Source organism: Saprolegnia parasitica (genome assembly GCF_000151545.1).
Source record: "Saprolegnia parasitica CBS 223.65 unplaced genomic scaffold supercont2.122, whole genome shotgun sequence".
Taxonomy (NCBI): domain Eukaryota; phylum Oomycota; class Saprolegniomycetes; order Saprolegniales; family Saprolegniaceae; genus Saprolegnia; species Saprolegnia parasitica.
Genome location: NW_012156516.1, coordinates 12,616 through 26,906, shown reverse-complemented (window position 1 = coordinate 26,906; position 14,291 = coordinate 12,616). Strand labels below are relative to the sequence as shown.

General features: G+C 59.5%; 8 protein-coding genes across 8 annotated transcripts in view; 3 read left to right on the top strand and 5 right to left on the bottom strand.

Moving 5' to 3' along the window:
* The window catches only part of SPRG_22342 (hypothetical protein), a gene marked incomplete at both ends in the record, with an annotated part of 6,573 nt that extends 6,365 nt beyond the window's left edge, over positions 1-208 (bottom strand). Inside the window, one exon of the mRNA XM_012353402.1 lies at positions 92-208. Within this exon, the coding sequence (XP_012208792.1) occupies positions 92-208 (117 nt within the window). The remainder of the gene's footprint in view (positions 1-91) is intronic.
* Positions 209-314: 106 nt separating this feature from the next.
* SPRG_14269 (CAMK/CAMK1 protein kinase) lies at positions 315-1,569 on the bottom strand. Its single transcript, XM_012353384.1, has 3 exons — positions 1,101-1,569; positions 465-1,052; positions 315-418 (listed from the first exon to the last, which is right to left on the bottom strand). The coding sequence occupies exons 1-3, from the start codon at positions 1,530-1,532 to the stop codon at positions 416-418; spliced, it is 1,023 nt and encodes a 340-aa protein (XP_012208774.1). The 5' UTR covers positions 1,533-1,569; the 3' UTR covers positions 315-415.
* A 348-nt stretch (positions 1,570-1,917) lies between these two features.
* Positions 1,918-3,321, bottom strand: SPRG_14268 (CAMK/CAMK1 protein kinase). Its single transcript, XM_012353383.1, has 3 exons — positions 2,662-3,321; positions 2,494-2,609; positions 1,918-2,447 (listed from the first exon to the last, which is right to left on the bottom strand). Exons 1-3 carry the CDS (start codon positions 3,283-3,285, stop codon positions 1,976-1,978), a joined length of 1,212 nt encoding a protein of 403 aa, XP_012208773.1. The 5' UTR covers positions 3,286-3,321; the 3' UTR covers positions 1,918-1,975.
* A 695-nt stretch (positions 3,322-4,016) lies between these two features.
* Positions 4,017-5,667, top strand: SPRG_14267 (CAMK protein kinase). The gene is made up of 8 exons (XM_012353382.1): positions 4,017-4,319; positions 4,360-4,473; positions 4,518-4,616; positions 4,664-4,782; positions 4,829-5,077; positions 5,116-5,167; positions 5,212-5,298; positions 5,343-5,667. The coding sequence occupies exons 1-8, from the start codon at positions 4,026-4,028 to the stop codon at positions 5,637-5,639; spliced, it is 1,311 nt and encodes a 436-aa protein (XP_012208772.1). The 5' UTR covers positions 4,017-4,025; the 3' UTR covers positions 5,640-5,667.
* An 11-nt stretch (positions 5,668-5,678) lies between these two features.
* Positions 5,679-9,219, bottom strand: SPRG_14266 (CAMK protein kinase; the record flags this gene model as incomplete). Its single annotated transcript, XM_012353381.1, has 14 exons — positions 5,679-5,738; positions 5,787-5,916; positions 5,963-6,360; positions 6,410-6,508; positions 6,555-6,989; positions 7,038-7,086; positions 7,131-7,385; positions 7,430-7,542; positions 7,585-7,686; positions 7,729-8,232; positions 8,281-8,584; positions 8,630-8,742; positions 8,786-8,884; positions 8,929-9,219. 14 exons carry the CDS (start codon positions 9,217-9,219, stop codon positions 5,679-5,681), a joined length of 2,952 nt encoding a protein of 983 aa, XP_012208771.1.
* Positions 9,220-10,037: 818 nt separating this feature from the next.
* SPRG_14265 (CAMK protein kinase) lies at positions 10,038-11,333 on the top strand. The gene is made up of 5 exons (XM_012353380.1): positions 10,038-10,435; positions 10,490-10,965; positions 11,009-11,057; positions 11,103-11,186; positions 11,231-11,333. The coding sequence occupies exons 1-5, from the start codon at positions 10,073-10,075 to the stop codon at positions 11,303-11,305; spliced, it is 1,047 nt and encodes a 348-aa protein (XP_012208770.1). The 5' UTR covers positions 10,038-10,072; the 3' UTR covers positions 11,306-11,333.
* Positions 11,334-11,401: 68 nt separating this feature from the next.
* Positions 11,402-13,102, top strand: SPRG_14264 (26S protease regulatory subunit 6A A). Its single transcript, XM_012353379.1, has 6 exons — positions 11,402-12,223; positions 12,271-12,351; positions 12,406-12,597; positions 12,652-12,795; positions 12,843-12,896; positions 12,939-13,102. Exons 1-6 carry the CDS (start codon positions 11,453-11,455, stop codon positions 13,008-13,010), a joined length of 1,314 nt encoding a protein of 437 aa, XP_012208769.1. The 5' UTR covers positions 11,402-11,452; the 3' UTR covers positions 13,011-13,102.
* Positions 13,083-14,291, bottom strand: part of SPRG_21393 (hypothetical protein) — a gene marked incomplete at both ends in the record, with an annotated part of 2,025 nt that continues 816 nt past the window's right edge. Inside the window, 6 exons of the mRNA XM_012353401.1 lie at positions 13,083-13,238; positions 13,278-13,357; positions 13,405-13,508; positions 13,563-13,672; positions 13,717-13,838; positions 13,889-14,285. Of these exons, the coding sequence (XP_012208791.1) occupies positions 13,083-13,238; positions 13,278-13,357; positions 13,405-13,508; positions 13,563-13,672; positions 13,717-13,838; positions 13,889-14,285 (969 nt within the window). The remainder of the gene's footprint in view (positions 13,239-13,277; positions 13,358-13,404; positions 13,509-13,562; positions 13,673-13,716; positions 13,839-13,888; positions 14,286-14,291) is intronic.

Here is a 14,291-nt window from a genome sequence, read left to right as displayed (position 1 = left end):
GGCACAAAGCCTCGGGGCACCAAGTGCGGCTCCTAATCGAGGCGACGGTGGTTGATGGTCGTCCTGCAGGTCGTAGATGCAAGCAGCGTACGCTGGGCGTGGCCTTGGGCACCGAGATGCCACCAATCTGCACGGTACTCATCGCTGCCTTCTGCAGCTGGACGACGCGCCAATGGCTCGACCGACGACCGACCTGTTGGCGGAGCATGCTGCTGCTGCTTCGATCGAATTCGAGACTCGGTTGACGTAATCAGGTGGTTTTGATGTGGCTAATTCCACGCCACTTGTCGCGGCAACCCTACCCGCGATGCAAACGAGGTAGTACGAGTTAGAGGAAGTTAAAGTGAAGCTAAACGTCTTTTGACGCGTCCGAGTCGCGCGCCCGCAGGTGGTTGACGAGCATCGTGGCTTGGACCTACTTTAGATGACCGTGAGACGTCAAGACATGTGGAGGATCGAACTACCGCGGCCTTGAACTTGCGGCGGGACTTGTTGAAATCTGGCAGCTTCTCCATGACGCTGACGAGGTTGCGCGCCGAGACGTGTTGGCCGACGATCCATGGGTCCTGGAGCAGGTCGAGCGCTGTCGGCCGCACCTTGGGATCGAGCTCGAGCGCGCGCGAGACAAAGTCCTTGGCGTCCTGCGACACCTCGCTCCAGTCCGGTTCGTAAAAGTAAAAGCGACCGTTGACAATATTGTCAAACAAAAGGTTCTGGTTCGGGTCGTGGAAAGGCGTGTAGCCCGCCAGCAGCACGTACGTGATGACGCCAATCGACCAAATGTCGACCGACTTGCCGTACGTGGCGTCCGGGCGCGAGATGATCTCGGGCGCGACGTACTCGGGCGATCCGCACGTCGTCGAGAGGCCGTTCGTGTCCTGCTTGGCGAAGCCAAAGTCGGCGATCTTGATGGCCGAGTTGTCGGCCTTGGACGTCATGAGGATGTTCTCGGGCTTGAGGTCGCGATGGACGACGCCGACGCTGTGGCAGTACGCGATCGCTTCGAGGAGCGTCTTGACCAAGTCGCGCGCCTCCTTCTCCGAGTAGTACTCCTACATGGCGGCGTTCGTTGCATACGAGACGTGATGCAGGCGTATTACCATGAGCGCGATCCGCTCAAAGAGCTCGCCGCCCTCGACGTACTCGGTCACGAGGTAGTAGTACTTGGGCTCCGAGTAAAAGTCCACGAGGCGAAGCACGTTGCGGTGGTTGAGCTTGCGCAAGATGCGGACTTCGGAGAGGATATCAGCGTCGTCCTGCGCCGAGAGCGTCTCCTTCTTGAAGATCTTGACGGCGCAGAGCTTCCCGGTCGCCTGCGACCGCGCCTTCTTGACGATCGCGTAGCTGCCTTCGCCGAGCACGCCGCCGAGCGTGTAGTGCTCGCGGAAGAAGCCGGGCGACGGGTCGTCGTTCGAGTCGTCCATGCGCTCGACCTCCGTGGCCACCTCGGAAGCCACGTCGGCGACGTCCTTGTCGCCGTCGTCGTCGCCGAGGCCCGATGGCCGGCGGACGCAGGAAAAGCCGCAGCCCATAGCTTGCTCAGACGAACAAGAAATTGCGATCTCGACCTTACCGATACTCTCTGACGCATCCATGTTATAACGCTTTTATCCCGCGCCGCCGTAACACGAGGCGGCAAGAGGTGCACCGCATGCCGCCACGATAGCAATGCCGAGCGAGACGACCACATCTTGCGCGGTGTGTCCATCGACCGCAGACGCGATGACCAGCATCGCGGAGCATTCGCCGGGCGGAAGTGCCCCTGTATATGTCCGGTGCTGTCGAGTGTTATAACACTTGCCACACAATCCGACGCAGCTGGTGAATTCCTTGCCTGCCCACCATGCAACCCTTGCATGCATGCGCATGCCAAGGCACGTAGACGCATGAACGCGGCCAAGATGAGCATGGACGGCGAGAGGGAAGCATGAAAGAGGCTCTATTGACCAAAATTGGGCTAGACTAAGTAGATACACTAGACGACGACGTCGGTGGGGGCGCGGGCGGGCGGCGTCATGGGCGTCGACGAGGAGCGAGCGCGGGCGTTGTTGAGGAGCGACACGGTGGCCTGCACGGTCTTGACGGCGGCCTTGAACTTGCGGCGCGCGTTGAAGCGGCGCAGCTCGTCCATGACACCGTTGAGCGGCGTCGCCGAGACGTCGCCCGTGATCCAGACGTCGTTCAGGAGCATGTCGACGGTCGCGCGCGCAGACGGATCGACCACGAGCATGCGGCGGACAAAGGCCTTGGCTTCCGAGGACACGTCGTCCCAGTACGGCGACTCGAACTCAAACTGGCCGGCCTTGATGTTGTTGAAGAGCACCGTGTTGTTCTTGCCCGAGAAGGGCGGGTAGCCGCAGAGGAGGATGTACGTGATGATCCCGGCCGACCATACGTCGACCTGCTTGCCGTAGAAGGACCGCGCGAGGATCTCGGGCGCAATGTAGCTACATGCCATCATGAGCTACCGCGACGGTGTCGAGAAGGACGTACTCGGGCGACCCGCACTTGTCCGTGAGCTTGCCTTCAAAGTCCTGCTTGGCAAAGCCAAAGTCAGCAATCTTGATGGACGTGTCGTCGCCATGCGACGTGAGCAAAATGTTCTCGGGCTACACAGGCAGCCATGATGAGGCGCTGCAAGAGAGAGGAAGAAGGGTCTACCTTGAGGTCGCGGTGCACGACGTTGAGGTCGTGGAGGTACTGGATCGCTTCCAGAAGCGTCTTGATGACGTCGCGCGCCTCCTTCTCCGAGTAAAACTCCTTCTCGACGATCCGGTCAAAGAGCTCGCCGCCCTCGAGGAGGTCCGTGACGATGAAGAAGTGCGCGGGCTCTTCAAAAAAGTCATGGAGCTGCAACACGTTCTTGTGCTTCATGAGCTTGAGGATGCCCACCTCCATGAAGAGGTCTCGGATCTCGTTCTGCACCATCTTGGCCTTCTCAAAGCACTTGACGGCGACGCGCTTCCCGTTGCGCTTGTTCGTGGCCACATACACGATGGCAGTCGCGCCTTCGCCGAGCTTTTGGTCGACGTCGAGGGCGTAAATGTCGGCAAAGTGATGCGACGAGACGAGCGACGGGCGCGACTGGATAGCCGGCGAGAGCGACTCGTCGTCGATGCGCGGGCTCTGCGGCGGCGTCGAGAGGTTATCGCTGTCCTCGAGCGGACCGTCGACGGCGGCCGTGGCCTCATGCACGCCGCGGGACTTGGGCGCAGCAGAGCCCTCGTCCTCGGTGGGGCGCGGGCCGCGGCCACAGCAGCACATCGTCGAGTTGCTTCCGCCCATGGTCTCCGTTGTCGTGCTAAAGGCAATGTGGTGGCTATACCTGCAATATGTATGGAATCCAATACACTGTCAATGAGCGCGATTGTATTCTAGTATCTTGGTATTTGTATGCAAAATTCTATTTTATTATTATCTCGAATTGTCGCGGGTTGTCTGCGCCTTTTTAGCCAATCAACGCGTGGTTTTCCCTCCCACGACTCCACAATCCAAGACGTCGGCCAATCCCCAACGCCGATCCCACACCACGTACCCAATCACGTGCGCGTATCTTGTGTCGACACTGGCGACACGCAACTCTTTGCCGAGAAATAGTGTAATGGCCAACGATGCAAGCGCCAACGAGTAGCTTAGCTGCGCTCGCCCCAAGCACCGTCACCGCCGCCTCCCAGCCTCTCCGCACACCCGAGTGCCCTCAAAACATGCAAGCCCACTCACTGGTCACTTCACATGGCACCTGCTTCAATTTGAAAAAATACAGTGGAAAATCGAGCTGAATTCTACAGTACTTCGCCCAAGTCGCGCGACCATCGATCGAGCGTCTGTGACCCTTCGTCCAGCATGCGCAGACGCAGCTAGCATGAGCCTGAAGAAGAAGAGTCTCGTTGGACGAGCTCTGGCCTCGCACCGGCGTCGGTCGTTCGGAGTTTGTATTCCTCCCACTGCACTGTAGTGGGACACTAAGAATCTTTTTTGGCCAATAAGAAGCCGCGCTGCCATCGTGGGATTTATGCCAGAGTACGATGGGTTGCTGCGGCGGAAGGCTCATCATGGCGCAGGAGGACGGGTCCGAGGCCGACGCCGTGCACATTGAGGTGGATCCCGAGACGAAGGCCGTCAAGCTCCATGGGCCGTCGTCCGACTTTGCGGCGCACTACACGCTCGGGCGCGAGCTCGGGCGCGGCGCCTTCTCCGTCGTGCGCGAGGTCCTGCACACGGCCAGCGGCGCCAAGTACGCCGTCAAGTGCGTCGAGAAGCGCAAGATGCTCGAAGTTGACTACACGGCCATGGCCTTTGAGGTCAACACGCTCAAGAAGGTACGACGCCTGCCTTGCTGCCGTCGCCAACGCCTGCTAGCTGCACCACCCCAACATCTTGACCTTCTACGACATTTACGAAGACGACGAGTACTTTTACCTCGTGACAGAGTTCATGGAAGGCGGCGAGCTCTTTGAGCGGCTCGTTGAGAAGGTACTTGGCTCGTATGGCATCCTGGTACCTCACGTCTACTGTAGTCGTACTACACGCAGCACGACGCGAAGGAGGTCATCACGACGCTCCTCCAGGCCATCAAGTACTGTCACGAACGTGGCATCGCGCACCGCGACCTCAAGGTCGACCGTGTTGCATGTGCCAGTGCCACTCACGCGCGCCCTTCTAGCCCGAGAACATCCTCCTCACGAGCAAGACGGACGATGCATCGATCAAGCTCGGTGACTTTGGCCTCGCCATCACGCACCACAACAGTCGCAGCATGACGACGCGCTGCGGCAGCCCCATGTTCGCGCTCCCACTGTCTTGAGGCGAGGTCTCAAATCGCTCGTAGCTACACGGCGCCCGAGGTCCTTGATATGGAGACGACGGCGTACGGCAAGGAGTGCGACATCTGGAGCATCGGCGTCATCACGTTCATGCTTCTCTCCGGGTCGCCGCCGTTCTACGCGGCCAACCTCGCAGACCTCTACCGCCAAATCAAGGCCGCCGACTACCACTTCGACCCGTACTACTGGGGCCACGTCTCGGAGGACGCCAAGCACTTTATCTCGCGCATGCTGATCGTCGACCCGGCACAACGGTTAGTGCACGTGTATGCTAGAGCTCATCGCTGCGTAGCGCGACGGCCGACGAGCTGCTGCAGCACCGATGGCTTGCGGGGTCGACCACGGTGACTGCCAGCACCGTCGACAATACGCTTTATGCTGCTTGTAGGAGCAAAGCAACCCGTCGTTGCTCCAGGCCCTCACGGAGCTGCGCAAGTTCAACGCGCGGGATACGATCAAACGCGCCATCTCTTCCGTATGTGTCTGCCTCGGACGTCGTGATGCCAGTTTTTGCTCTAGGTCAAGATTGCCGTCTCGATGCACCGGCCGAGCGGCCTCAGTAGCAGCTTTGTCAGCAGCGAAGGGTCCCGACGGGGCTTGAACGGTAGTCTGACATCGCCGGCGGCCAAGAGTGCCAGTGGGACACCACATGTGCCCCCGATGAAAGACAGCGACGACAGCGGAGACGACGACGCGTTCCAATCGTTCATCCAGACTGTGCCGCCGCCAGCCGAGTTGCCTCCGCCCAAAACGGAGCCCACAAAGCCGGTCGAAGCTATGCCCCGTCTCTCGGCGGGCGACGACGACTGGATATGACCAATGCTATTACGCTGTTTGTCTCGAGTTGTTGCTATCTTACGCGGACGCGACGGGCGTCGAGTCGAAGAGACGGCCGAGTCCTACCGACGCCTTGACCTACCGAAGACGTGTTTGAGAACGCCGACCACACAAGAGAGGCCATACCGCCGACATGACGCCCTTAAGCTTGCGACGAGCTTGGAGCCGGCGCAGCTCTGAGCCAACGTCGAGTGACGTCGTCGGCACCTGCGATGCACGCATCCACGGGTGCGCCAGCAGGTCGCCGATCGTCGCCCTACACATGTGGACGGCGTTGGCATATCGATGGAAGACATGCGCACCGCTTGGCAGGATCGACAACGAGCGCAGCGGAAATGAAGCTGGTCGCGTTCGTCGAGATCGTGCTCCAGTACGGCGCGTCGAAGAGAACCTTGCCGCGCTTGATGGCTTTAAAGAGGTGGAACTGGTTGGCGCCGTGGAAGGGGAGGTAGCCGCAGAGCAAGACGTAGGTGATGACGCCGATGCTCCAAATGTCGACAGGCGCCTCCTCAAAAGACTTGGCGTCGCCGACACTTTGCACGACACGGAAGAGGGACTCGGGGGCGACGTATCTACGGTTCGTCCAGCGTTGGTAAGTACGCAAGAGTACGTACTCGAGGGCGCGGCCGTGCGGGCGGCCGAACCGAGTGAGCACAAGCCACGTATCGTCGTCGGGCTTTGTGAGTACAATTGTTTCCGGCTACATATGTCGATTTCGGTCGTCTCTCAAGCCACAAAGATGCGTGCACCTTGAGATTCGAGTGCACAACGCCCGCCGCATGGCAGTGCAAAACAGCGTCTAACAGCACCTTGACCAGCGCGCGCGCCTCCGCCTCCGAGTAGCAGTCCTACGCACCATGTGATTCCGCTTCTACCGTCAAGGCGAGTACGTACCTTGTCGACGATCCGGTCAAAGAGCTGGTCGCCGGTCACCGCCGTGAGCACGAGGTAGAGACCGTCGGGCTCGGCGTCGTAGTAGTCGAGCACCTTGATCGTGTGGGGATGGTCGAGGCGCCGAAGCACTTGCACTTCGCGCGTGACCCCCGCGACCACTTCTGCCGAGAGCCGACGCGTATCGTAGTAAACGACGTGGACGGGCGACGACGCCTCGATCGTCGAGGCGCGATGGAGGACGCCGACGCCGTCCTGGCCGATGCGCTCGTAAAGAACGTACTTGGCGTGGAAGCTGGCGCTCGTCGTCGAAGATGACTTGGCGAGACGCGCCAGCGTCATCGCCGCTTTGACCGTCCTTACGACGCAGCGGAACTTGCGCTTGAGCAGAACGCGGCGTAGCTCGTCCTTGGCCGCGGTTAACGGCGTCGCGGCGACCTACACATCGCAGGACTCCATTGCGAGTTGTAGGTCAGGACGTCGTACGTGGTTCGCGTGAAACCACGGGTGTTCGAGTAGTTGTGCTGCCGTGGCCCTGCTCGCGGGTGTTAGCTATGTGTTCGCTCCAGTAGACTGCACCGATGGGCGGGGTCGGCGACGAGCATGGCTGAAATGATCCGCTTGGCGTCGTCCGTGACTCCGTCCCAGTACGGCGAGTCAAAGACAAAGGTGCCGCGCGTGATGGAGGCCTCGAGACTCGGCGGGTCGTTGCCATAGAACGGAAGGTACCCGCTCAAAAGCACGTACGTGAGCACGCCAATGGACCATACATCCACCGGAGGTCCGTAGGGGGTCGCGCGTCGGCGGTTGGCGAGGACCTCAGGGGCCGTGTAGCTAGAGCATCTTGAGGCCTCTTCTCTCTACAAAAGAGTTCGTACTCCAACGAGCCGCAGATGTATGTCAGTCGTCCGTCGTCCTGCGTTGCAAACCCAAAGTTGGTCAAGACCATGGCAATGTCGTCATCTTGCGACCGCAAAAAGATGCTTTCGGGCTACAAAACAGGTGCGCACGTCCCGTCTCCAAGGAAAAGTACCTTGATGTTGCGATGGACCACGCCTTGGGCATGGAGGTGGGCGACGCCGTGCAAGAGCTCGCGCACCAGGGCGCGTGCATCGCGCTCCGAGTACCCATTGTCCTAGCGCGATATGTTAGATACCAAGCAAGAGAGCATGCATACCTTGGCTACAATGCGCTCAAAGAGGTCGCCGCCCGCTGGGAGGTCGGTGACGAGGCAGTAGTGGTCGCTCTCCGCGTAGTAGTGGTGCAGACACTCGACGTTGGGGTGTGCGATACTCTGCAGCACCGACACTTGGCGGTTGAGGTCGATCTCGTCCTCGAACGTCATCAGGTCTTTCTCGTAAAACTTGACGGCGTAGCGATGGCCCGTCGCGACTTCGACGGCCTCGCGGACGACCAAGGCCTTGCCCTCGCTCAGCACATTGGTGCTGATGGCATAGTTTTTGAGAAGGGCGGCGCTCGCAGACTCGGGCTCGGCGACATATGGGACAGCGACAGAGCCCTGTCGCCGCAGCGTGGGTCGCACTGGTGCTACGGGTGCCGCACAGAACGCGCGTTGAAGGGCGACCGTGGCCGACACGGTCAAGACGGCAGCCCGGAATTTCCGCTGCAGATTGAGGCGTCGGAGCTCCTCCTGGGCACCTCGCAGGGGCTTGGACGCGACCTTCATACATCACATGTCAGACTCGGCGGTGAGAGTCTGTACACGTGCCTGTGTGCTCGTCATCCAGGGATGGGAAAGTAGCTCGCGCGCCGTGGGGCGTTGCTTCGGGTCATGAATGAGCATTTGCGTGATGCAGTCCTTGGCCTGCGCAGAGATGGAGGCCCAGTCGCTGCCGTCAAACTCAAACTGCCCGCGGGTGATGCTCGCAAAGATTGCGTCTTGGTCGTCCCCGTAGAACGGAAGGAAACCCGAGAGCAGCACGAACGTTATGACGCCAATCGCCCACACGTCGACAGGTGCCCCGTAAGGAGAGTGCGAATAGCTGTTTGCTAGGATCTCGGGCGCGACGTAGCTACCGTCGGTGTGAGTCCACGAGCCGCTGGTACATGATGCGTACTCTGGTGCCCCGCAGATGCTTGTGTGCTCTTCGTGTACCGACGCAGCGAAGCTAAAGTCGGTGAGCTTGATATTCGTGTTGTCGTGGACGCTCGTGAGCTTGATGCTCTCGGGCTGCATGCACCGTCTGAGGGCGACCACATGAAGGTGGGTGTACCTTGAGGTTGCGGTGCACAACGCCTTGATCATGGCAGTACGCGATGGTTTCGAGAAGCGTCTTGATCAAGTCGCGGGCTTCGCGCTCCGTGTAGCTTTCCTACTCGCCATGCATGAGGCGAGGCCATGCATGCGCAAGCAGACCTTGGCGACGAGCCGATCGAAGACGTCGCCGCCTTCGACGAGGTCGCACACGATGTAGATTTGGCTGCCCTCGGCGAAGATGGCGTGGACGTTGAGGAGGTGGGGATGGTGCAGGACCTTGAGCACCTCGAGCTCGTTCTGCATCTCGATCTCGTCCTCGAAGCTCATGCGCTCCTTGTCGAGCACCCTCATGGAGAAGAACCTTCCTTGCGGCCGATGGAGGACCTTGTGCACGGCTCCATGCGGCTCCTCGTAGAGCACGCGTCCGATGATGTACTCGTCCATCATCATCCTTGACCTTGGATTTCGCAAGTCGAGATTTGTATCGGGATTGGCATGCCCCGTCGGATTGGTTGAAACAATCCAATATTGACCAATCCAAATGCAAGAAAGATACTTTTCTCGCGGGCATGGTGCCCGTCGCGCAACCATGACACGTCAGCGCCCACCACTCGACACCGCCATCTCAACCAGTGGCACAAACAGAGACTTTCAAATATATCGGTGCGCTACTATATAACCGTAGTACCTCGTTCACTCGTCGATAGAGATTGACACGAAAAGAGTAGGGAATATAAGGCACGCGAGCTCGAGAAGAAGAGCCACGCTGCGTGGACCTTCCCAGAAGACAACATTGGTCGATGCATCCACCTCCGAATTTTGTTGTAGATGCCCTGGACGTACATTTATGTTTCAACGCAGTCACTTTTCAAGATTCGAAACGCATGGGGTCGAACCACAGACCCGCCAGTGAGATCGTGTACCTCTGCTCTCGCACACGTAATGCGTTGGTCATGTAAGCTACCCACTTGAGCAGTTTGAGAGCCTTGTTTGGCCAACGTACAGTGTACTAGTACGTTGGTAAAGCAAAATTAATTTTAGGCATGGAGAGCACGGCTTTCGCCTTTGAAGATGCTTTTCAACCTTTTTAACCTCTGCGTTAGCACCCGATTCATACCAGAGAGCAGATTTACTCAATCGCGACTCGATTTGTGTTGATGAACGACGACCCCCAAATCACCAAAGAGAGTCGACGGTGCTGTCTCAACCGGCGACGCACGATTGGCTAAAATACCACCAATGAGACGCCGGCGGTGGTTTGCAGATGGGCAGAATTCGAGGAGACACCACGACGACGCGGGGCATGATGAGCGCAGCTGGCGATGGCGAGCAGTACGCCGGCGTGGCCGTCAAGGACCTTCCGCGCGCCGACTTGGCCTTCGCCGCCAAGTACGAGATGGGCGACGTCGTGCCAGGCCGCTCATCCGCCGTGCGACGCGCCACCGAGCGCAGCTCCGGCACCGTCGTCATGGTCAAGCGCTTCGACCGGACAAAGCTCTCCAAGGCCGACATGAAGGAGCTTCGGAAGGAAACCTCGGTCTTGCGCAAGCTCGCGGGCCACGCCAACGTCTTTGGCCTCCACGACTTCCTCTACGACACATACGAAGTGTATGTGGTCACTGACCTCATCGAGGGCGACGACCTCTTTGAGCGCATCGTCAAGAAGGTGACGATACTGACGACGACGGTCGGCTAATCCATAGTCGATTGTGAATCATAGGAGATTTACACGGAGAAGGAGGCGCGCGACGTGATCCGGACGCTCCTCGAAGCCGTGGCCCACTGCCACGCGCATGGCATCGCGCACTGCGACCTGAGCCCGCAGAACGTGCTTTTCACGAGCAAGGCCAAGGACGCGACACTCAAGCTCACGTCGTTTGGCTTGGCGCAAGAAGAAGGCGTCGATGGCTTCTCCGTGCCCTGCGGCCTCCCGACGTTCATCGCACCCGAGGTCGCCAAGAGCCTCATCTCGTACGAGAACGCGGTATACACGAAAGCCATTGACGTCTGGGCGATCGGCGTCATTGCGTACACCATTCTCTGCGGCTACCTGCCCTTTTACAACCACACCGAGTGGAACCTCTACAAAGAGATCAGCAAGGGCGACGTCCGCTTCAGCGACGCCGACTGGGACGCTGTCTCGCCGTCGGCGCAGGCGTTTGTTGCCCGCATGCTCGTCGTCGACCCCCAGCAGCGGTAGAAAGCATCCTGGTGCTTGCGAGATGCTCATACCGCGTAGCCCCACGGCCGACGCGCTGCTCCGCGACCCGTGGATGACGACCTTGAGCGTACGCCGCAGCTGCCATATCTCGTATTCCAAGGTGTTTCCATAGGTGGCAACGACCTCGTTGGTGAACGCCAAGGCTGAGTTGCGTCAATTTAACGCCCGGCGGAGCTTCAAAGCCGCGATCCACACGGTATACTTGAACATGAACATCTATTGTTACATCCCCTTGCGCAGGTCCAGGCCGCGCTGTCGCTCGCACGCATCGCCGAAGTCGCCGACGAAGCCGACGAAGACAACCAGCACACGTGATAACCGTAACACAACATTTGGGGCCAAAAGTTGCGTGAGTATAGTCTGTTCTTCTATCGAAAAGTGCTTGTACCGCAAGGTGCGTTTTCGGATCTACGGAAACAAGGGGTGAAGGTTCATTTGCGGCTGGCGGAAGCAGGAAGCAGCATGAGCAGCAGCGGGAACGAGTCGATGGGCCTCGAAGGAGGCGACATCTGGGGCGAGATCGAGCCCGAGATCCTGAGCATGACCAACGACGAGCTCAAGCAGCGCGTCCGCCTCCTCGACAACGAGATCCGCATCATGCGCTCGGACATCACGCGCATCAACCACGAGAGCGCGAGCCAGCGCGAGCGCATCAAGGAGAACAACGAGAAGGTCAAGCTCAACAAGCAGCTGCCGTACCTCGTCGGCAACGTCGTCGAGATCCTCGAGATGGAGAACGAGGACGACGAGCAGGACGGCGCGGCCACCGACACGGACGCGGCGCGCAAGGGCAAGAGCGCGGTCATCAAGACGTCGACGCGCCAAACCATCTTCTTGAGCATTCCGGGCCTCGTCGACACGGAGAAGCTCGTGCCCAACGACCTCGTGGGCACGAACAAGGAGAGCTACCTCATCTTGGAGAAGCTGCCCGCCGAGTACGACTCGCGCGTCAAGGCCATGGAGGTGGACGAGAAGCCCACGGAAGACTACAGCGACATTGGTGGCCTCGACAAGCAGATCCAAGAACTCGTCGAAGCCGTTGTGCTGCCCATGACGCACAAGGAGCGCTTCGACGCCATCGGCATCACGCCGCCCAAGGGCGTCTTGCTCCATGGCCCGCCGGGTACGGGCAAGACGCTGCTCGCACGTGCTTGTGCCAAGCAGACGGATGCCATTTTCCTCAAGCTCGCGGCCCCGCAGCTCGTCCAGATGTTTATCGGTGACGGTGCCAAAGTACGATGCCTATGCTGCTGCATCGTCAAACCATGTCCTTCCTATAGCTCGTCCGCGACGCCTTTGAGCTCGCCAAGGAGAAGTGCAAAGATAAGGACAAGGGCGGCGCCATCATCTTTATCGATGAGGTACACGCGTATCGTTGCAGGTGGAAGGGACTTCGTGCTCATGGAAGCGCGTAGTTGGATGCCATTGGTACAAAGCGTTTTGGTGGCGAGCAGTCGGGCGACCGTGAAGTCCAGCGCACGATGCTCGAGCTCTTGAACCAGCTCGACGGTTTTACTAGCAACACGAAGATCAAGGTCATTGCTGCCACGAACCGACCGGACGTGCTCGACCCGGCGCTCCTGCGTTCGGGTCGTTTGGATCGCAAGGTACACCGCGCCCTGAAGCATGGAGCAGGGCGATTGATGGCGATGTGCATGTAGATTGAGCTGCCCCACCCGACAGAAGAAGCCCGTGCGCGTATCCTGCAGATCCATTCGCGCAAGATGAACGTCGACACGGACGACGTCAACTTTGACGAGCTCGCACGCTGCACGGACGACTTTAACGGCGCGCAGCTCAAGGCGGTATGCCTCCAACCCACGATCTCATTGGATTCATTGCATGGTGCCAGGTCTGCGTCGAGGCTGGTATGCTTGCGCTGCGTCGGGAGGCCACGATCATCAAGGTACGATCGAGAAGCCTAGCGATTCTAATGTGTGGTCTGTAGCACGAAGACTTTATGGAGGGCATTGGTGTCGTGTCGGCCAAGAAGAAGGCGACGCTGCAGTACTACGCGTAAACGAGGCCGCCCGGATTCTTGGGATTCTACCGTGTCTATACTATTTCGCCCTCTTGGTTACACCTTTAGTCTCTAGTACTCGTACGCGTCGGGGAACTCGACAGAGACGGGACGCCGACCGACCGGCGACCACGGGCGCACGTTCCCGCCGGCGAGGAGGCTGTCGATCGCGCTGCACGAGAGGTTGACGGCGTCGAGCGCATCGAAAAAGTCGCTCGGGCTCGTGCTCTACGCCAGCATGACGAGAGGCTCCGATGAGAATCGCACCTTGGGAATGTCGTGGAGGAAGCGCATGGCGTCGCCCAGGTCGAGCACGAGCAAGTGCTCCTCGTACAAGATCAAAATCGCTACCACACACAGTTGATATGGTCCGTGAGCCAGCGCGGGAGCGTACCCATGCAGGCTTGGAAGAAGAAGGGCGTGCCGAGCAAGATGTAGACGTCCCATATCCGCAGCACGACATCCAAGGGCACGCAGCGCGTGAAGAGCGTAAAGGCCCTAGTGCATCCTCGCAGATCGTATCGCCGTCGTCGAAGCATGAGACGCACGCACCAGTCGACGACGTACATCTTGGCGTCCATGCCAATCTCTTCAAAGTACGCGTGGAGCGTCGGCAGTTCGTGCTGCAGAATCGTGTCGTACACGCCGAGATAATGCAGTGTCTAGCCCGACTGTAGTATCAAGATTGTATCAACCACGACCTTACCCGATCTTCCTCGAGGCGGTACATGTCGAAGAGCAAGCGCGTGCTGAGGAGCGACACCATGGCCTTGAACGCGGAGAAGCTGTCCATGTGGAGACACAGAATCGCCGCCAAGTAGCTCATGCCTGTGCGACGCTCGCTTCATTGCGCTTTTAAACAAGCAAGGCGTACGTACCTTGCACGTAGCCGAGGTCGGGGCGGTAGCACGTGTACGCCTCCAGAACTTCGTACGTCTTTTGGGCCCCGACCGCGCCGGCCTGGAACTGTGGGTGGCTCCCAAACGTACGCGGCATGTCGAGCTTGACGAGCTTGATGTTGCGCTCGTTGTCGGCGATGAGGGCCTCGGTGAGCGTCGACTTGGCGTGCTGGGGCGACGTCACGACGACGAATCCGCCGTCGAGCCCGGACGTGTCGATCGTGAGCGACGGGCGGTTCGGACGCATGTCCTTCGCCTTGGTCGCTGCGACTTCGACGAGCACCGCTTTGGCGCGCGTCTTGCAGATCTCAAAGAGCTGTTCGTTGATCTGGAGCTTGTTGCCGAGGAGCGCGGCCCACGCACGGCCGCGCACTTCCTTTGG